The 15,823-nt window shown below is 33.6% G+C and overlaps 1 protein-coding gene across 1 annotated transcript in view; it reads right to left on the bottom strand.

The window, feature by feature from the left end:
• Positions 1-1,539: 1,539 nt before the first annotated feature.
• The window catches only part of HECTD2 (HECT domain E3 ubiquitin protein ligase 2), a 78,804-nt gene continuing 64,520 nt past the window's right edge, over positions 1,540-15,823 (bottom strand). Inside the window, exons 15-21 of the mRNA XM_058543524.1 lie at positions 12,432-12,590; positions 8,932-9,006; positions 8,153-8,240; positions 7,960-8,066; positions 6,551-6,666; positions 5,811-5,954; positions 1,540-4,012 (exon numbers count right to left, since the gene is read on the bottom strand). Coding sequence (XP_058399507.1) covers positions 3,892-4,012; positions 5,811-5,954; positions 6,551-6,666; positions 7,960-8,066; positions 8,153-8,240; positions 8,932-9,006; positions 12,432-12,590 — 810 coding nt within the window. The 3' untranslated portion in view covers positions 1,540-3,891. The remainder of the gene's footprint in view (positions 4,013-5,810; positions 5,955-6,550; positions 6,667-7,959; positions 8,067-8,152; positions 8,241-8,931; positions 9,007-12,431; positions 12,591-15,823) is intronic.

Raw genomic sequence — 15,823 nt, 5'->3', positions numbered from 1 at the left:
GTTGCTTCCAAGTCTTGGCTACTGTGAATAACGCTGCAATGAACACAGGGGTGCATGTATCTTTACACATTGGTGTTTTCAAGTTCTTTGGATAAATATCCAGCAGTGGAATAACTGCATCATATGGTAGTTCTATCCTTGATCTTTTGAGGAATCTCGAGTATGGTATTCCTGTATGCAACTATAATAATACTACAGTGTTTGCAGATAGACTCATGTATAATATAAACGTAAGACAGCATGGGAAAGATTCATACCACCTGCAACATAATGGGGAAAAGAGAGAGAGTATACTGGGGTTGGAGAAGAGCACAGAAAGGAGCTTCAACTCCATCTCTAATTTTTTTTTTTTTAAAGCTGGCAAAATGTTAATATTTGTTAGATCTGAGTGTATGGACATGGTTTTTTATTGTACTAATCTCTGAAATTTTTCTCTATATTTGAAATGTTTCACTAAAAATAAACTGCCCATTTATTTTTGAATTGTAAAATTACATCTTGTTACACATCTGTAAAATAGTATTAAAAACCCTTGCCTAGTGAGACATCTATAATAAATTCTAAAACACTGTTTCTAGAATAAGATTCTCCTAACACAAATTTAATGCCACAAATACACTTAGTGTTCTTTAATCTGTGATTGCACCCAATGTCTGACAGTCAAAAACCCTAGAAGGCTTCAGAAGCAGTGGTGCTAAGAGGTTAGTTATCACATTAGTACCATGATTCCTCTTGTATCACATTGTATTGTTGACCACATGCGAGGCACTAAGTGCTTTACACATATTAATTCATTTAATCCTCCCTACGAGATAGGTGAGTTTACTGTTTCCATTTTACAGATTATTTTCACTTTATAATTGAGGCACAGGGAGATTAAGTAACTTGCCCAGGGAAACAAAGCTAGTGCACAGTAAACTCAAACCCAGCAGTCTGGCTCCAAAGCCCAGTTCTTAACCACTGCCCTGGACTAAAGGCTATGTGGCCACTGGGTGAATTGATCTTGTAGCCTCCCCTGTGACAACCTGCCCTAGTCTTTCTTCCATCCAGCTACCTATTTTCTTCCATTAATCATCATCCATGACATTCTCTCCTACATTCTCACAATCTCCTCTCTTCTTTCTTTAAGCATAGGAAATGTGGGCAAGGGGAAAAAAAGGCCAAACTAATGGTTTTGGGAGAAATACTTAAGACCTAAAGTCGTCTATCTATGGCCAATGAAATGTCATACTTAGGTCATTTCTGGGTGGCCTCCAGGGCGTTGTAACACTCATCTGGTGGAATATGTGTGTGATCATCCTGACATTGGATATACAGTTTCATATTGAAAATAATGCTAAAGAAGTTGGTTATATTTGGTATCAGTAACAACACACATCTTTTGAAGCTATATGTATTAACAGTTTTCCTAAGTGCTGGTTTAAGAGACAGTGTAATGAAGAGAATAGTTTGCACTCATAAGGTATTTTAAACTTACCGATTTAATTGCCTAATTTTCAAAAAAGGAACTGAAGCCTTGCTGATTGTATAACTTTAATATTTGAAAAATTTTATCCAGAATTAACAACTTAATATAATACAGATTTGTACAAAAAAGAGGGACTGTTAAAAACTTCTGATCATACAGACAAAAATATGATTAAGCAAAGATTAGAAAAGGACAGGACATTTTGTAAATACTGATAAATACTGTGCAATGCTTTAATTTACTGTGGCAGATACAAAAATCAAGAATTCATTAACAGATTATATAAAAAAAAGCAACTACATGAATTTTTTAGCTGTTTAAATTAACGAAATATAACAGTAGTGTTTTTTTTTTTTAAAAATGAGGTATTATTACACTGTAAACCAAAAACAGAGCATAAATAAATAAAGGCAATGTGCAATTTAGTGATAAATGGTTATAAATTTCAACTTAACAACAGACAACAAAAATTTTCCAGTTATTTATGGACTTTGTCAGTTAAAAATTTGGCTTGCTTGTGTACTTATTTAAAAGTGACATAGCTATCGAGATACAAGCACATCATTAAACATGCAGACCAGCCAACACAATTTCTCCATCTCTACCAAACAAAAACTTTGTTTACATTTTATTTAAAACACTTAAATCTGGCTTCTTATACATGATTCTTTTGTGCTTATTAGTTAATAGTAACCTACATGAAACATCTCACGTTCGAGTTCAAGCAGTGTAAGAGAGAAGCAGTTTTATTTGCATATGGATTAAAAACAGAGCAAACAAAATCAACATGCCTTTAGCCCTCTTAGGCTTTCCAAGATTTTTAAGAAGAAAAATCCTTTAAATAGTATGTCCAAGCGGAAAAGCAGAGTCACTTCTGCCTCAAAGAGAATAGTAAACTAAGTAACTCCTTTTCCTCCAAGATTCGCGGGTTGGCTTCAGCACTGCAGGAGAACAAGCTGATGAGCTCCCCCACCCTGGAAGAATGCTGCTGGTTGGGTGCAGGAAGCATAGCAATGAGAAAACAGCGTGACTCAGAAAAAATTTGGGGAAAGTATTATTTGCATGTGAACCATATGCTGGTATTAAATGCTGGCTTCATTATTATTGCAAATATATCTTCAGAGTTTTCTGAAGGAAAGCTATCAAAGTATAATAGAGAAGTCGATTTGGGAATACTTATAACATGCTAATAAAACTGCTTCATTTGCTGTAAATTAAAAAGAAAACCATTTACTGTCTGACTTAAAATGCAGTTTCTTTTTAAATGCTACTTTATTAGAAACTCCAAAAAGGGTACTTTTTAATTTACTATATTCAGGATCCAGTGAAAAACAAACATTTTGGCCAAAATGTTGAACTTTATTTTTATACCAAGCTACGTCATTTTGACACAAATGTTATTATTGTATTCACTTTTGTCAAATATCTTATCCTATCTTTTCCAAAAATTAGTGTTTCAGTACAACTGGTGATCAAAAAAATTAGAAATAAGCCTTGTACATCAATCAAAGTATATATAAAAACATTTCTTTTCTTTTGTGCTTGTAATTGACTTAATTTATCAATGATCAGTTAGATCTGATTTCTGTCCTAATATCCTGACCATTAAGAAGAAATAATCATTATACAAATATTACGCAGTACTCAAATTAACTAGTTTACTGCCAATATGCATGCAGACTAACAATACTTAAAAGAATATAACCTTGAATCCACTTAGTCTGAAAATAGTTACACTCTTGTACAATCATCTTTATTGATTTGTAAAAGCTGTATACACATCTAAAACCCTGAATTTATTTTGTAAAAATAAATCTTTAGCAATAAATGGCACTATCAAAATCCCATTATTCTCAGGCTATTATGTAGTTATTTACATGCTTTTCAGCAACAGTTGAAAAGAATCTTATAGGACCAAAGCCAGTATATCAAAAAACCCTGTAAATTGCATTTGCAACTGTACTGTTGTTTACACCCTTGTATGAAAATATGGCTCCAGGCCTGACATTAATGATAATGGAGCTACTACCTGTGTTGCTACCGTGTGCTAGCAGACCACAATCTGCCACTGGGTTCCACTATGCCACCAGTGCATTCTTCACTGTGCTTTGCTTTCCCAGTGGAACACCTGTGATAAACTACTTATGGAGAATGATAGTATGATAAAGTGCTATAAAAAAGAGGGACTGGACCCACACCTGTCTCTGCCATCTGGTCTTTGCCTCATTCAAGCAATTTCTATGTTTTTAGAAAATCATGCCTCCTCCACTGAACATACTTCAAATTTGATTAAAAAAAAAAAAACACTAATTTAAAGTTGGTGAACTTTGTCAAGGTGTTTTGAGACAGAAACATGAAAAGCTTAAAGGCACAATAAGAGGGAAGTGAATGCTACATATAAAATATATTTCAAGTCTTCTAGGTTACTCAAGTCCAAAACCTTCTGAATTTGAAATTCCAATAATCAATTTCTGTTTCAGGTCCTTTTTGCTCTTGTAAGGGGGAAGGCAAAGTTGATTGAAGCAGGTGTGGGCGATAGGCAAGCTAAGGAAAAAAATTTTTTTTAAAGATACTAAGTCTTAAAACACACACAATGACTGCTAAGCAACTTTCAAACACACACAATTCAAATCCATTTCACTATGCTAAGAGGTGACTCATTAATGCCTTCACTGAACAGATGCTTATGGATCTACAGTGGTGATGTTCCATGTCTCCGATGGTCGACTATATTTAACATACGTGAACTTCCCACTTGAAGTCCTCGAGTTCTTCAAGATTCATGCCTAAGCCATGTAAGCTTATAAAATAATCCTTGAAACACTAATAATAGGAAAATTTTAGATGTAATGTCACGTTTGTATTAAATACATTACTCAGATTACCCTTTTTAAATTGAGAATATTTTTCTTAATATGAAATATTCTGAAAAAAAATTTCCTTTAAGAAAATAAATCTATAACTTTAAGAGTCTTCTCTTGAAGTTTTTCATTTTAGGTCTTTAACTGTAAATCTTGTTGAGAAATTTCTTAATTTTATATACATATATAAATATTTGTTTTATGTTTTAAATATCTTGATCTTGACTTAAGTATTCATTAAAGAAACATTTAATGGGCACCTAATATGTTTGTAGCTACATGAAGAATATAAAGGTATATAATGCATGGCCTCTGCCTTGAAGGGTTAAATGACTAAGATAAAGGTCCAAAATGATAAGTGACATGTGACTTCCATAAAATATTCAAGGAGCTCTTTGAAGAAATAATGACTGGCTTTACAGAGGAAGTCAATGTGAAACTGGGTCTTTAAGGAGGGGTAGAATTTTCATCAGTAGAGAGGTAGCAAGCAAATGTCACATGTAAAGAGAACCGCTTTAAAATATGGAGGAAGGAACAAAATGTGTCTAAGGAATAGCAAAATAGAGCCAGTTGACTAAAGCACAGAAAGAAGTGAAAACTGATAGGTAATTTGGGGGAGAAGAATGTAGAGCTTTATTTGATATGCTCTAAATTCTAGAATTTAAACTTATAGAGAGCAATAAAGCTATTATGGCCTAGGGAAATATCATGAGCAAAGCAGTGTTAAGGAAAAAGAATTTAATAGGATAAAATAATTAAAAAGGGGAAAATCTGAGCAGGTAGACCAGGAAGGAGGCTATTCAATAAGCTAGGAATGAGGAAAAAGTACCCACACCAGGGTGGTGGCAGTGGGAAAGGAAAGAATAGAGTCCAGTTCTAAACTGAAAGGAAGAACTGACAGAACTCAGGGAATATATGGGGCAGGAGAAAAAATGATTATAATCAAAGTAGTGTGTACTCAAATTAGCTTAGAAATTATGAGGTGTTTGGAAAAGAAGTAAGTAGATCAGCATTAACCCATCAACACTATTAGAAAATAATTTAAAGCCATCATCATCACTTTCATATGCAAAGAGCACTAGATCAAAAAAAAACAAAACTAACGGACTTCTAGTACTAATTATAATGCCCAACTCCCCCAAGAAACTTCACCTTAATATTTTTAATAAAAACACCTTTAAATAAAAGTTAAAGTTAGACAATATACTACTAAAAGCAAGCTAGATTCTAAAAGAGACTACAAAGCAATTGACTTAGCAAAGTAAAAAGTTAATGAAAAGGAATCATTATCAGTTAGTGTTGCTATGTCTCAAAAATTAACAGAGAACCTTAAGCCATAGCCTCTCTCATTTCAAGGCGATATTTACTCCCAAGATTTTCCTAAGAAAATGACTTCAGATTGAAAGAATCCTCCAATTCCAAACATACTACTAGTAGCAAAATTTATAGATTAAAAATAAAACCATAATCTGGAAACTTACCAGTTAGTAGAAGTTTCATTCTTTGAGATTTTGAAGTTCAAATCAGCCATTCCTCCTACAGGGACTCTGTCACTTCCTGTAGTAAAATGTAGCAACTTCTTTTGAAGATCAAGAGGAAATCCAAGCACAACATCCCAAAAGTATCTAGAGAACACAACAAGAAATTTATATACAATGTCTTGACAAAAATCCTGCAGATCACAATAAAATAGTATAAAGTAAGCTCTAAGGAAAAAATTTCCCTTAAACATACATAATACCCTTAATGTGAAATTAAGGAACGACAAGCTCCTATACATGAATTAGATTTTTGACTAACGTTATTATAAAAATGACATTTTAATAAAATTATAAAAGTAGACCAACAGTGGATAGGACAAAAGCCATTTTTCTCCTATATAATTTACAAGTCTTATTTTTTCAACACAGTGCTGTTAAAATGCTATTTATAAGTAAAGCATCCCTGAAATTCTAGAACCAAAGTTATTTTAAAAAAAAGGTAAAATCTCTCTACTTTCGTAGAATCTTATTTATATCACTTTCTCCCAAGGGGATTGTTAAGTGATTTCATATTTAACATTCTCACATTACTTTCTAGAAATAAAATAAGGTAGTGTGGGACTCGACAATATTTCAGCTGACTTACTTGATTCAAAGATTGTCAGTTATACAAATAAACGAACCACATTCGCTTTCTTCCCCCTTCTGCAACCTCACTATCCTAAGTATAAAGAGCTCACCTTATAGTTAAGTCAGTTTTCGCATAGCCATCATACTGAGTACTTCTCTGCAGAGCATGCATATCCAGTTCAGGACTTCCACAGACCAGAATTTCAACCTCTTCTGGACGAAGCAGCTGGCAACAATTATTTATCAAAAATGATAACAAAAAGTGATGATTGAAAAAAAAAGCGAAATTAGAAGTATTTTCACTGAATCACATTACAAAAATCATGACTTCTCTTTTGGTAAATCAAACCGTTTTTCTTAAAGAAAAATCTTCTCCATTTATATTTTTCCTACTGAGATAAGATATTTTTGCTTCTAAAAGTTTACAAAACTTGTCAAACTATTACATTCCCCCTTTTGCAAATAGTAATTAGCAGTTTGCCAGAAAGAACAAACATGAATCCAAATTACAACTCTGCCCCAGAACCCAGCTTGAATCTCTCTTAGCTACTCCAGCAATTACTGATCTGCCTGCCTCCTTCCAATATCCCATAATGCCTCCCGTGTGCACTGCAGAGTTTGGCGACTTGTGTCCTTCACTTGTTTTTTGACCTACATAGGCTGTCTCCCACCTAAAGAGATTAAAACTTGAAAACAGAGACCATGCTATGCCATTTAATTCTTATTTTCCCTCCCTCCACCCTCACAACTACCAGTGCGTCACAAACTCAATTACAGCTCAACCAAGTGGTGTTTTCACAAGTACTTTCAACAACAAACATGTGACAAAGCTTCCTCTAAAACAAGCTCTCGCCTATGAAAAATAATTCAAATGAAAGACCAAACCCTCATAATAAAACTGAGGGCAGACACAAGTGGCACGATGGAGCAGCTGGGGTGAAGAGCATCGGTTCTTTGGAAAACTATGCTTTTTTCTTATGATATTTACGACACGGTGTTCTAAACAGCAGCTGACCCACATTCACATGGCTAAGATAAGTCAAACCAACGGGAGTCCATCATGACTCTGGAGACAAACTACTTCCTATGGGGAAAAGGCAACTCAGACTTGCTGAGGGAGCCTTGAAGCAGTAGGAAGCAGTTATGAATATGTTCCTTAATCAGTAAGATGTGTGGCTTTTGCCCTGGAGCTTATGTGTTAACTGTTTTCTGTGCTTTGTCCCTCAGTATGAAGACCTTGAGTCCCCGGGGATCTCTTCATCCACTCTGCTTGGGAAATTTTTTAAAGCCCTAAAAGACATAGCATAAGGGGAGAAAAATGGAGTTGACTGGTCTTTTTTCCCTTTAGAGAATTAAGGCTGAAATGTGAGAACTATTTTTATTTCTAGCTCTATCTTTAAAAGGTTGAAAACATTTATTATTTTAAAAGCTTATCTACTAAAATATTTAAGGAATTATTTTCTAATATTATAGTATTACAAAACCTAATTGAAAGCATAATCTTAAGTTCTGAACTCACCATTAGGGCATTTGAAGCACATACACTATGAAATCCATAATAAAATGCAGCAAACTGCTTATAGATGGATTTGTTGAGAAGGAAGTCAATATAAAGTTGTACATATTCTGGAAAGGAATTTTACATTTGTTAAATAGTAAAAGTAAATGGTAAACACTAATGCATTTTAATTAAGAAACGGTGTCTAACTTACCTTTTCTATTTTGATTGGTGACTGGAATTTTATCACCACCTGGCTTTAAATTATAGGACTTAATTATTCCAAATTCTTCTTGAAAAACCTGATGGGAGATTCCAACAAGCGTATTTAGTGGTATGGTTGATATAATAACAGGCTTCAATGAGCGTATTTAGTGGTATGGTTGATACAATAACAGGCTTCAATGAACAGGTTGGTAAAATTTAAAGACAACATTTTTTTTTCCCCCTTCTAAATACACAAACTACAGAAAGGCTAAGCTCTTGTGATATTTGTATGAAGAATGAGGTGTCATGAAAGCATTACAGGGTAAAAAAGTAGGCCTTAACTTAACTCTCTCTGTTGAATACACTTAAATACTGATGTTCCACAACCCAATTATTAAATACTGATTTTCATCTCCCAATTATTGTTAGGGGAGTGGAAACGACAGAGCTTTGGTCTGATCCATTAGTTTCTGCTCCTAACTTCTTGTATTGAAGCTACAGGAGAGGCTTATTTTCAGAAGCTGAAAGTTCTGAGAAAGTAAGCAAGTCAAAGGAATACGCCAGTTGCCTAGCAGAGTCCCTTATCCTTGGTGAATTTCTTTAAGCACTTTCGTTTACTGCTCATCTACAGTGTCTCTACTTTATCAGGTTAAGATCCTTTAAGATCGGGGATGGTATGTGGTGATTAATCTTGCTCATCTTTTCTAATGATAGGTATTTAATAACAAATGGCATTTTTCATAGATGAAATACAGTCAACAGAAAGCTATTTGCTCTTAATAGTACCTGGAATGTTGAATAGAAATCTTCTTCAACATTGCCTTCATATGACAGGAGTTCACTTAATCCATGGGCCAACTCCTGTAAAGAGAAATCTGTTATCTATGTTTTTAAATCAAATAGTATTACCCAAAATAGTTAAGCAGGTCTACTACAGTTCATTTATGTGTGAGATAAACTCTTTCAGATTTTGAAAGATAATATTTGAGATGTATTTTTCAGGGTACAAAATGCTTGCTAATGATTTCTACCATCTAAAAGGCTTGGAAGAATTCATTGGAAAAGGTCATATAAGAGGAAGATATCCAGTTCAAACCGTAGAGGCACAACTCTGTGGTCTATTCTTATGCAGCAAGTTAAGAGCACAGATTCTATCCTAATTCACTGCTATCTGCAACATCACTATTTATGAGTTTGTAGTATTTCTCACTTTCAATTTATATTCTTAAAAAATGTTTTAAAATTCATCTTTTAAACATAAAAATATACAGTTTATACACGTTAAGTGGTTTCTACACTTTTCAGTGACCTCCTCTCCCAAGAAAAAGTTGAGAATACCAGAAGAAATATTTTCCTACACTATAACTCATGTTTTCCATGAATAAAGATTTAAAAATAGAAAAATCAACCTAATCTTTAAAAATTTTTTTCAGGTTTTATGAAAAAAATTAAAGGTTTAATTTAAGTTATTAGAAGAAAAGATAAAGAACAGCATGGTTAAAATGATCTTACATACTTTACCTAATAAATCGTCCATTCCATTAAAACCAGAAAATTTTAAACAAATCTAGGCTGACATAGATTTGATATGACTGTCATCATTTGTTTCAATTATTAATAAAAATTCTGGATGCTGAAAATTATAATTGGGAGATTTGTGATTTTTTTAAAGAACTTCAGAGACTAGCAGGTGAATCCAAGGGAAAGGACTTACCCTCTTCTTTCAAAGATTAAATTTTTAATGACAAAATACAAAGTCGATAGATCATGAAATTACATACTCATATCTGCTTTATTCAGGACTGTAGGCCTTTTATTCTCAGCCTTTGTATTTTCAAACCCCTATTTCTATTGAAAATTTTTTTTGTTTACCTATACTTAGACTCTTAACTGCAATATGCTATCTCTAAAATATTAACTACCCAGTTAAACTTTTTTATGATTTTGTAAACCTATAATGAAATAGTGTATGAAGATACAGAATATTGTTTTTACACACAATTTGAATAGCCTGATCTTATTTAATAGAGCATATTTGAGAGTGACTTAAGCAGAAGGAAAAGAGATATTACAGTTGCTGATTCAAGGTTATGCTTGCCTCTCCTCTCTTCTCAACTAAAACGCTCGAGTGTAATTTTCACAAGACTGTGTGAGGAAGATGGCTGTTTACGTTGCTGCACAACTCTGATGCTTTGAGTCATGGAGCCCTTCTCTAGAGAAAACAGTGTAGTAGTCATTAACATGATCATGGAAGACTACTGCCTTTATTAACACCATACTGAAGCCTCCATTGTTAAACATTTTGCTTACTTTCTGTATTATTTGTCCTATACTCACAGATACTGTGTTTAAACTAAGAAACATATCTAGATGTTTCTCTTTGCTTTCCTGTTTATTCTTCTTGAAAATACATAGTGTATAAATACAAATGGTAAACAAAGAATTGAATAAAGAAGCACTTAAACTTTTTTATGGATATATTTTTATCATATATGAAATAGAAATTAGGTGCCAATTTTTAATAGATGTCATTTATTTATAAATTAATAATCCATTTATAAAAAAACTTAAAAATTACCCAATCCACTATCCTAACACAGTAGTTTTCTTGCTTCCTTTCTATCTTTATTCATGCATGTATAAAAAGTTAGTTTTTTCTACAGTTCATCTCATAGTATATGCACAATCTTGATTCATTATTAAAGAGCCAATATAAGAATATGAAATTAACTCAGTGTCATCTTCAGCTCCATAATACAAAACAATATACTGGAATAGTCATTCACAAAATTTCCCTTACTATTAATTTAAAAAAAGCTGGATCTAAATGAGTCAAATTCAAATAGCTTTAATCATAAAATTAGGCAATTTACTGGTAAAAACCAATAATAAAATTAGGAAATTTACTGGTAAAAAAATTTGGCAAAAACTGAATATGTCGGACAAAAAGAAAAAATCACAGAAATCTAAAATGAGGAGGCAACTTAGAGATTAGTTGTCTACTCCCATCATTTTACAGATAAGAAAATGAAGTGACCCATCCAGGGTCATAGGTAGTGTGCTATAGATACAAGACTATAAAAGGGAGATCTTTCAGTTTCTTAATGAGAGCCTGCTCTATTACCTTTTGCAAGCTGTCTTACCACACTATTTTTCTAACTATCGAGTCTTATAAAAATATGGATTTAGGCTCTTAATCGGAAAGAACCCGAACCAACTTCAAAAAATGTGTCAGATAGCACCTCCGGGAAGTATGAAGAATGGTCTTCTAACTGGTCACATATTCTGGTGAGGTTTCTCAGCTTTCATAGGAAGGCACCAACCCTACACCAAACTCATCTGACCATTAAAACACAGGGACGGGCCGGCCCCATGGCTTAGCGGTTGAGTGCGCGCGCTCCGCTGCTGGCGGCCCGGGTTCGGATCCCAGGCGCGCACCGACGCACCGCTTCTCCGGCCATGCTGAGGCCGCGTCCCACATACAGCAACTAGAAGGATGTGCAGCTATGACATACAACTATCTACTGGGGCTTTGGGGAAAAAAATAAATAAATAAAATCTTAAAAAAAAAAAAAAACAGGGATATTTAGATAGGCCCTTAATGAGCAACAGAGAATGTCCACATCCAGGGACTTGCTAAAAGTATTACTGGGAATTCTCTGCTGAACAATAGTTATCAAAACTCAGCTATAAAAAATATTATTACAGGGGATTGTCAGGAGGATGTATTACTATTCATTCCTCTACTAAATTTTAACAGTGGATTAAATTTGATGATCAGAATTCTAATTTCTGAACTGAGGAATGTTATAAGAGATGGTGCAGTGAAACTCATTTATTTGTTTTAGAGAGGTTGCTGCAGACACTGTTAATGACACTGCACAGAATCATCTTACTAAGGATGCACACAAGTGATCAAGTACTAAGTACTTTATTATCTCATGTAATCCCCTTTGTTTTCCTTATTGTTCACATAAGGAAATTAGAGCTCACAAAGGTTAAACAATTTATCCGGGTTCACAAAGCTACTAAGTGGCAGAGCCTGGATTCAAATCTCTGCCTCTGACTCAGAGCCTGTTCTACTATGCTATAAGAGCTTAGAAGTGCTGCAAAGTGGGTTATGTGTCTCCATAAGGAAGTAGAAAGCTAGATAAAAAATGAGATGGGTTACAAAGGTAGAGGGAGACCATATTTAAACATAAGAATAGCATTAGGAAGAGAGACTGTGCAAGCAGACGAGAGAGATTTAGCATTAAGGGATAAGATATTAATAACTTTATACTCACAGGCATAATCTGACATAAGTCGTCAGTGGTAACACTGCAGATGCCTACTGGTGTATTTTGATCACTAGGAACGATAGGAGGGCTCAATAATTTCTTGTAACAGCAGGGGGGGAAACGAATATCCAAGGTAATGCTGTTATAAACAGCTAGTCCCATAAGCTATGCATACTAAATGTTAAGCATTAACATAAAATCCATGACAACAAATGAGTTTTGAACTATGCATTGGCCTATTTCTTGCATACTTCTTTCAGATCTAACACTGACTTTCTAATTAATCCCACATACTTCCTTTCCTTTATTTTCCCTTTATTTTCCCTAACATAATTCCCTGATTACCAAAAGTCATGTAAAAAGGGCAGGGTTCAGTTGATAGTATTTAATGGTTTCCCTAGAAAAGTTTATCTAAAATCACAATAGATAGCAATTTCATACATTTCTATAAATTATTTAACATACAAGAAAACATTTTCTAAATTTAAACAAAGATGTTGGTGATTTTGCAGCAGCAATTTATTCAGTAGAACTCACTGCAGAAAACACTACTGATTTTGGTGATCATTTTAGCTATTTTAAAACTAAACACAGACAGAGCTGAATTGAATAAACATATGGATATACACACACACAGACACACATATAGACATACAGACACACACTGCTGATAAGCCAATAGGACAATTAATCTCCTACAGTAATACTTAAAAGGCTTTTATTACTTGGCGTTTACTCAAGGCGTTAAAGTTAAAAAACTATAGATGTTGTATTTATAAACTTTGCTCAATGGTATTTTATTTATTTATCAGTTATATGGCAGAATGTAATATCCATTTGCTAAAAGAGAGGTTTTAGATCAAATTTCATAATATTTCAACTGTCAAAGATTATTATATCAAGTTATTAAGGAGGTATTAATTTTATAGGCTCAAAAGGAAATCTAAACATATGGGCTGGATAAACTATTGATAACAATTTTAAAAACTTGAAAGACAGCCAGTATTTTAATTTGCTAAGGCAGAATGAAGGCTAATAATAATTTAAGGAATAGATATACTATTTCATAGGTAACCATATCAACAGAGACTGAGCAGTATGTTCAAGGGGAGAGATAGTGAAAATAAGTTCTAATATACTTCTATAATTGTGATAATAGCCATAACAATAATAACCACAATACTACTATAGTTATCATTTATGATCATCTACTATAGTGACAAGTTCTAAGCATTTTTCATTAAAATTTTTTTTTTTAAATTATAATCCTGAAGAAAGGGTTCTAACCGATGAGGAAGTAGGGTCATAGGATTTGCTACAAGGCACTTTCACAAGCAGGGGTATAATGTTTCATTTCACACTAAATCAACCTGCTCTGGTTGAAGCAGGGATGGGGGTGGGGGGATTCTGCTGGAGCCACTGAGGTGTCTGTCACGTGGTGCAAACAGTGCAGAGTTTGAAAACCCTGCACTATATCATATTGTCCCTACTCTTAGTTCCAATGCCCCTTTTGGTATAGGCAATTCTATTTTTAAAAAACTGTTATATTATGGCTCTTTATGCAATCTTCAAAACATTTTATAATTATTATTACAGGTTTTATTATAACATTTCTTGTAAACTCCAAGGCCTCACCATATTTAAAAATAATTGCATTAGAAACACAATACTGTCAGAACTACTAGAACAACAAATCTTTGGTCTTGAAATTTAACAACTGAAAATACGTACAGAACCAACTATATTTTCTCAATCATGATGCCTGTTACTTCTCAATTTTTAGTTCTCCTCACCTTTGATACATCTCTCAACCACTTACATGATCATAGTCCACTATCATCTGACGTTTTTCCTATATATTATCATGCTTTGGGGGCCTCAATCTTATTTTCTGTAGTTTACTTTTTGTATATGAGATAAATACACATAATAATGAGATAGTAGTGGTTATAATAATTTAATTTTATATTTAATTGTTTAACTTGTAATATGCAACATGTAAATATGCTTAATATGCTCTTTTGGGTAATGACTGAATAAAACTAATGTGTATCGCAAAAGAAAACAATTAGCAAGTTCATGATATTGTATAACACCACCGTAAAAATGTGATAGCTAAGATCTAATACCTTATTACAAATATTAGAAAGTCAAAATATCACCCAAATCTAAGCCATGATAAGAATGTAAAGTATGACAAACATATATCAGGAAATTCAAATTGCTCATAGTGTAGTGAGAAGCATCAATCACTCAGGCCTTCAATGAAGTGGAAACAGGCAACAAATGATTACTGTAGGTAACAGAATAAAAACAGGAGTCTAAGAACTGTTAAGCGCTCCATATTGCGGAACTTACCACTTTGGACACAACAATACATACAAAATTTCAAATTAAGTTTACCCTCTCAAGGTGTAGTTTTCACCCTAATACATTTTCTTCCATCCAGCTTCTCAATTTTCATACACATTCTTCAGGATTTATTCCAACAAATGCAATAAAGACAGACATTCAAAGCCCTTTATAAGATGGCTGTTACTTCTTTTTCTGATGGTATCTTCCATAACTTTCAGAGTGCCTTCTGTTTCCATCAAGTGGACCTACATATTGCTCTGGAACAGGTCCAGCACAAGGCAGTCTTCTTTTCTAGCCATTCTCCCTGTCCATGTCCTACTCGCTCCAGCCCTGTGTTAATCAAATATATTGGTTCCATTTTTAAATCTCCACCTTTTCTGGGAGGAATACATCAGATCTTTTCCTTCTCAGAACTTCTTAGCACTTAATGCCAAATGGTCATTTGACTCTTAAAATAGACTACCCTGCATTGGGGGTATTCTGTCCATCTAGATGGTAAGTTTCTTAAAGGTGGATTTTTTCCCCCTCTTTTAACCTATGTATCTCCAGTGCTTGCTCATTTAATCCTTATTCTCTCCTTTCTTCCACAATTATATTTCTTAGAATTAAAAAAAACCTAATACATAAGGCATCTTGCCCAACCTCCCACCCAATGCAGGAATGCCCTCTCCAATACACCTGACAGGGATTAGAGGATGGCACAGAAATCTACATAATTTTAAAAACACTATAAAATAATGCCATATGCTTTAAATGTTCCTATTCCATTCAATTGTTAATTTTTATGGATATCTCAGGATTTGAGAGCATATTAAGGGGTCAGATTTAATTTCCACAATTTCAATTTAGTAAATTGAGTGAAATAAGAACAAAGTGAAAGAACTAACAGAAAAATAGTACATTATAAATGGAAAAGACATTTTGGCTTTTTAAAAATGTCTTAAATTTCTGATAATTTAGATTATATATGAAATAGGAAATAATTTCTATTTTGAGATAAAGTTTTCAGAGAAAAATATAAAAAGTTCAGTCATTCCTTTCAA

This window comes from Diceros bicornis, chromosome 6 (assembly GCF_020826845.1).
Source record: "Diceros bicornis minor isolate mBicDic1 chromosome 6, mDicBic1.mat.cur, whole genome shotgun sequence".
Classification (NCBI taxonomy): domain Eukaryota; kingdom Metazoa; phylum Chordata; class Mammalia; order Perissodactyla; family Rhinocerotidae; genus Diceros; species Diceros bicornis.
Note: the sequence above shows the minus strand (reverse complement) of the source record. Positions and strands in the feature narration are given on the sequence as shown.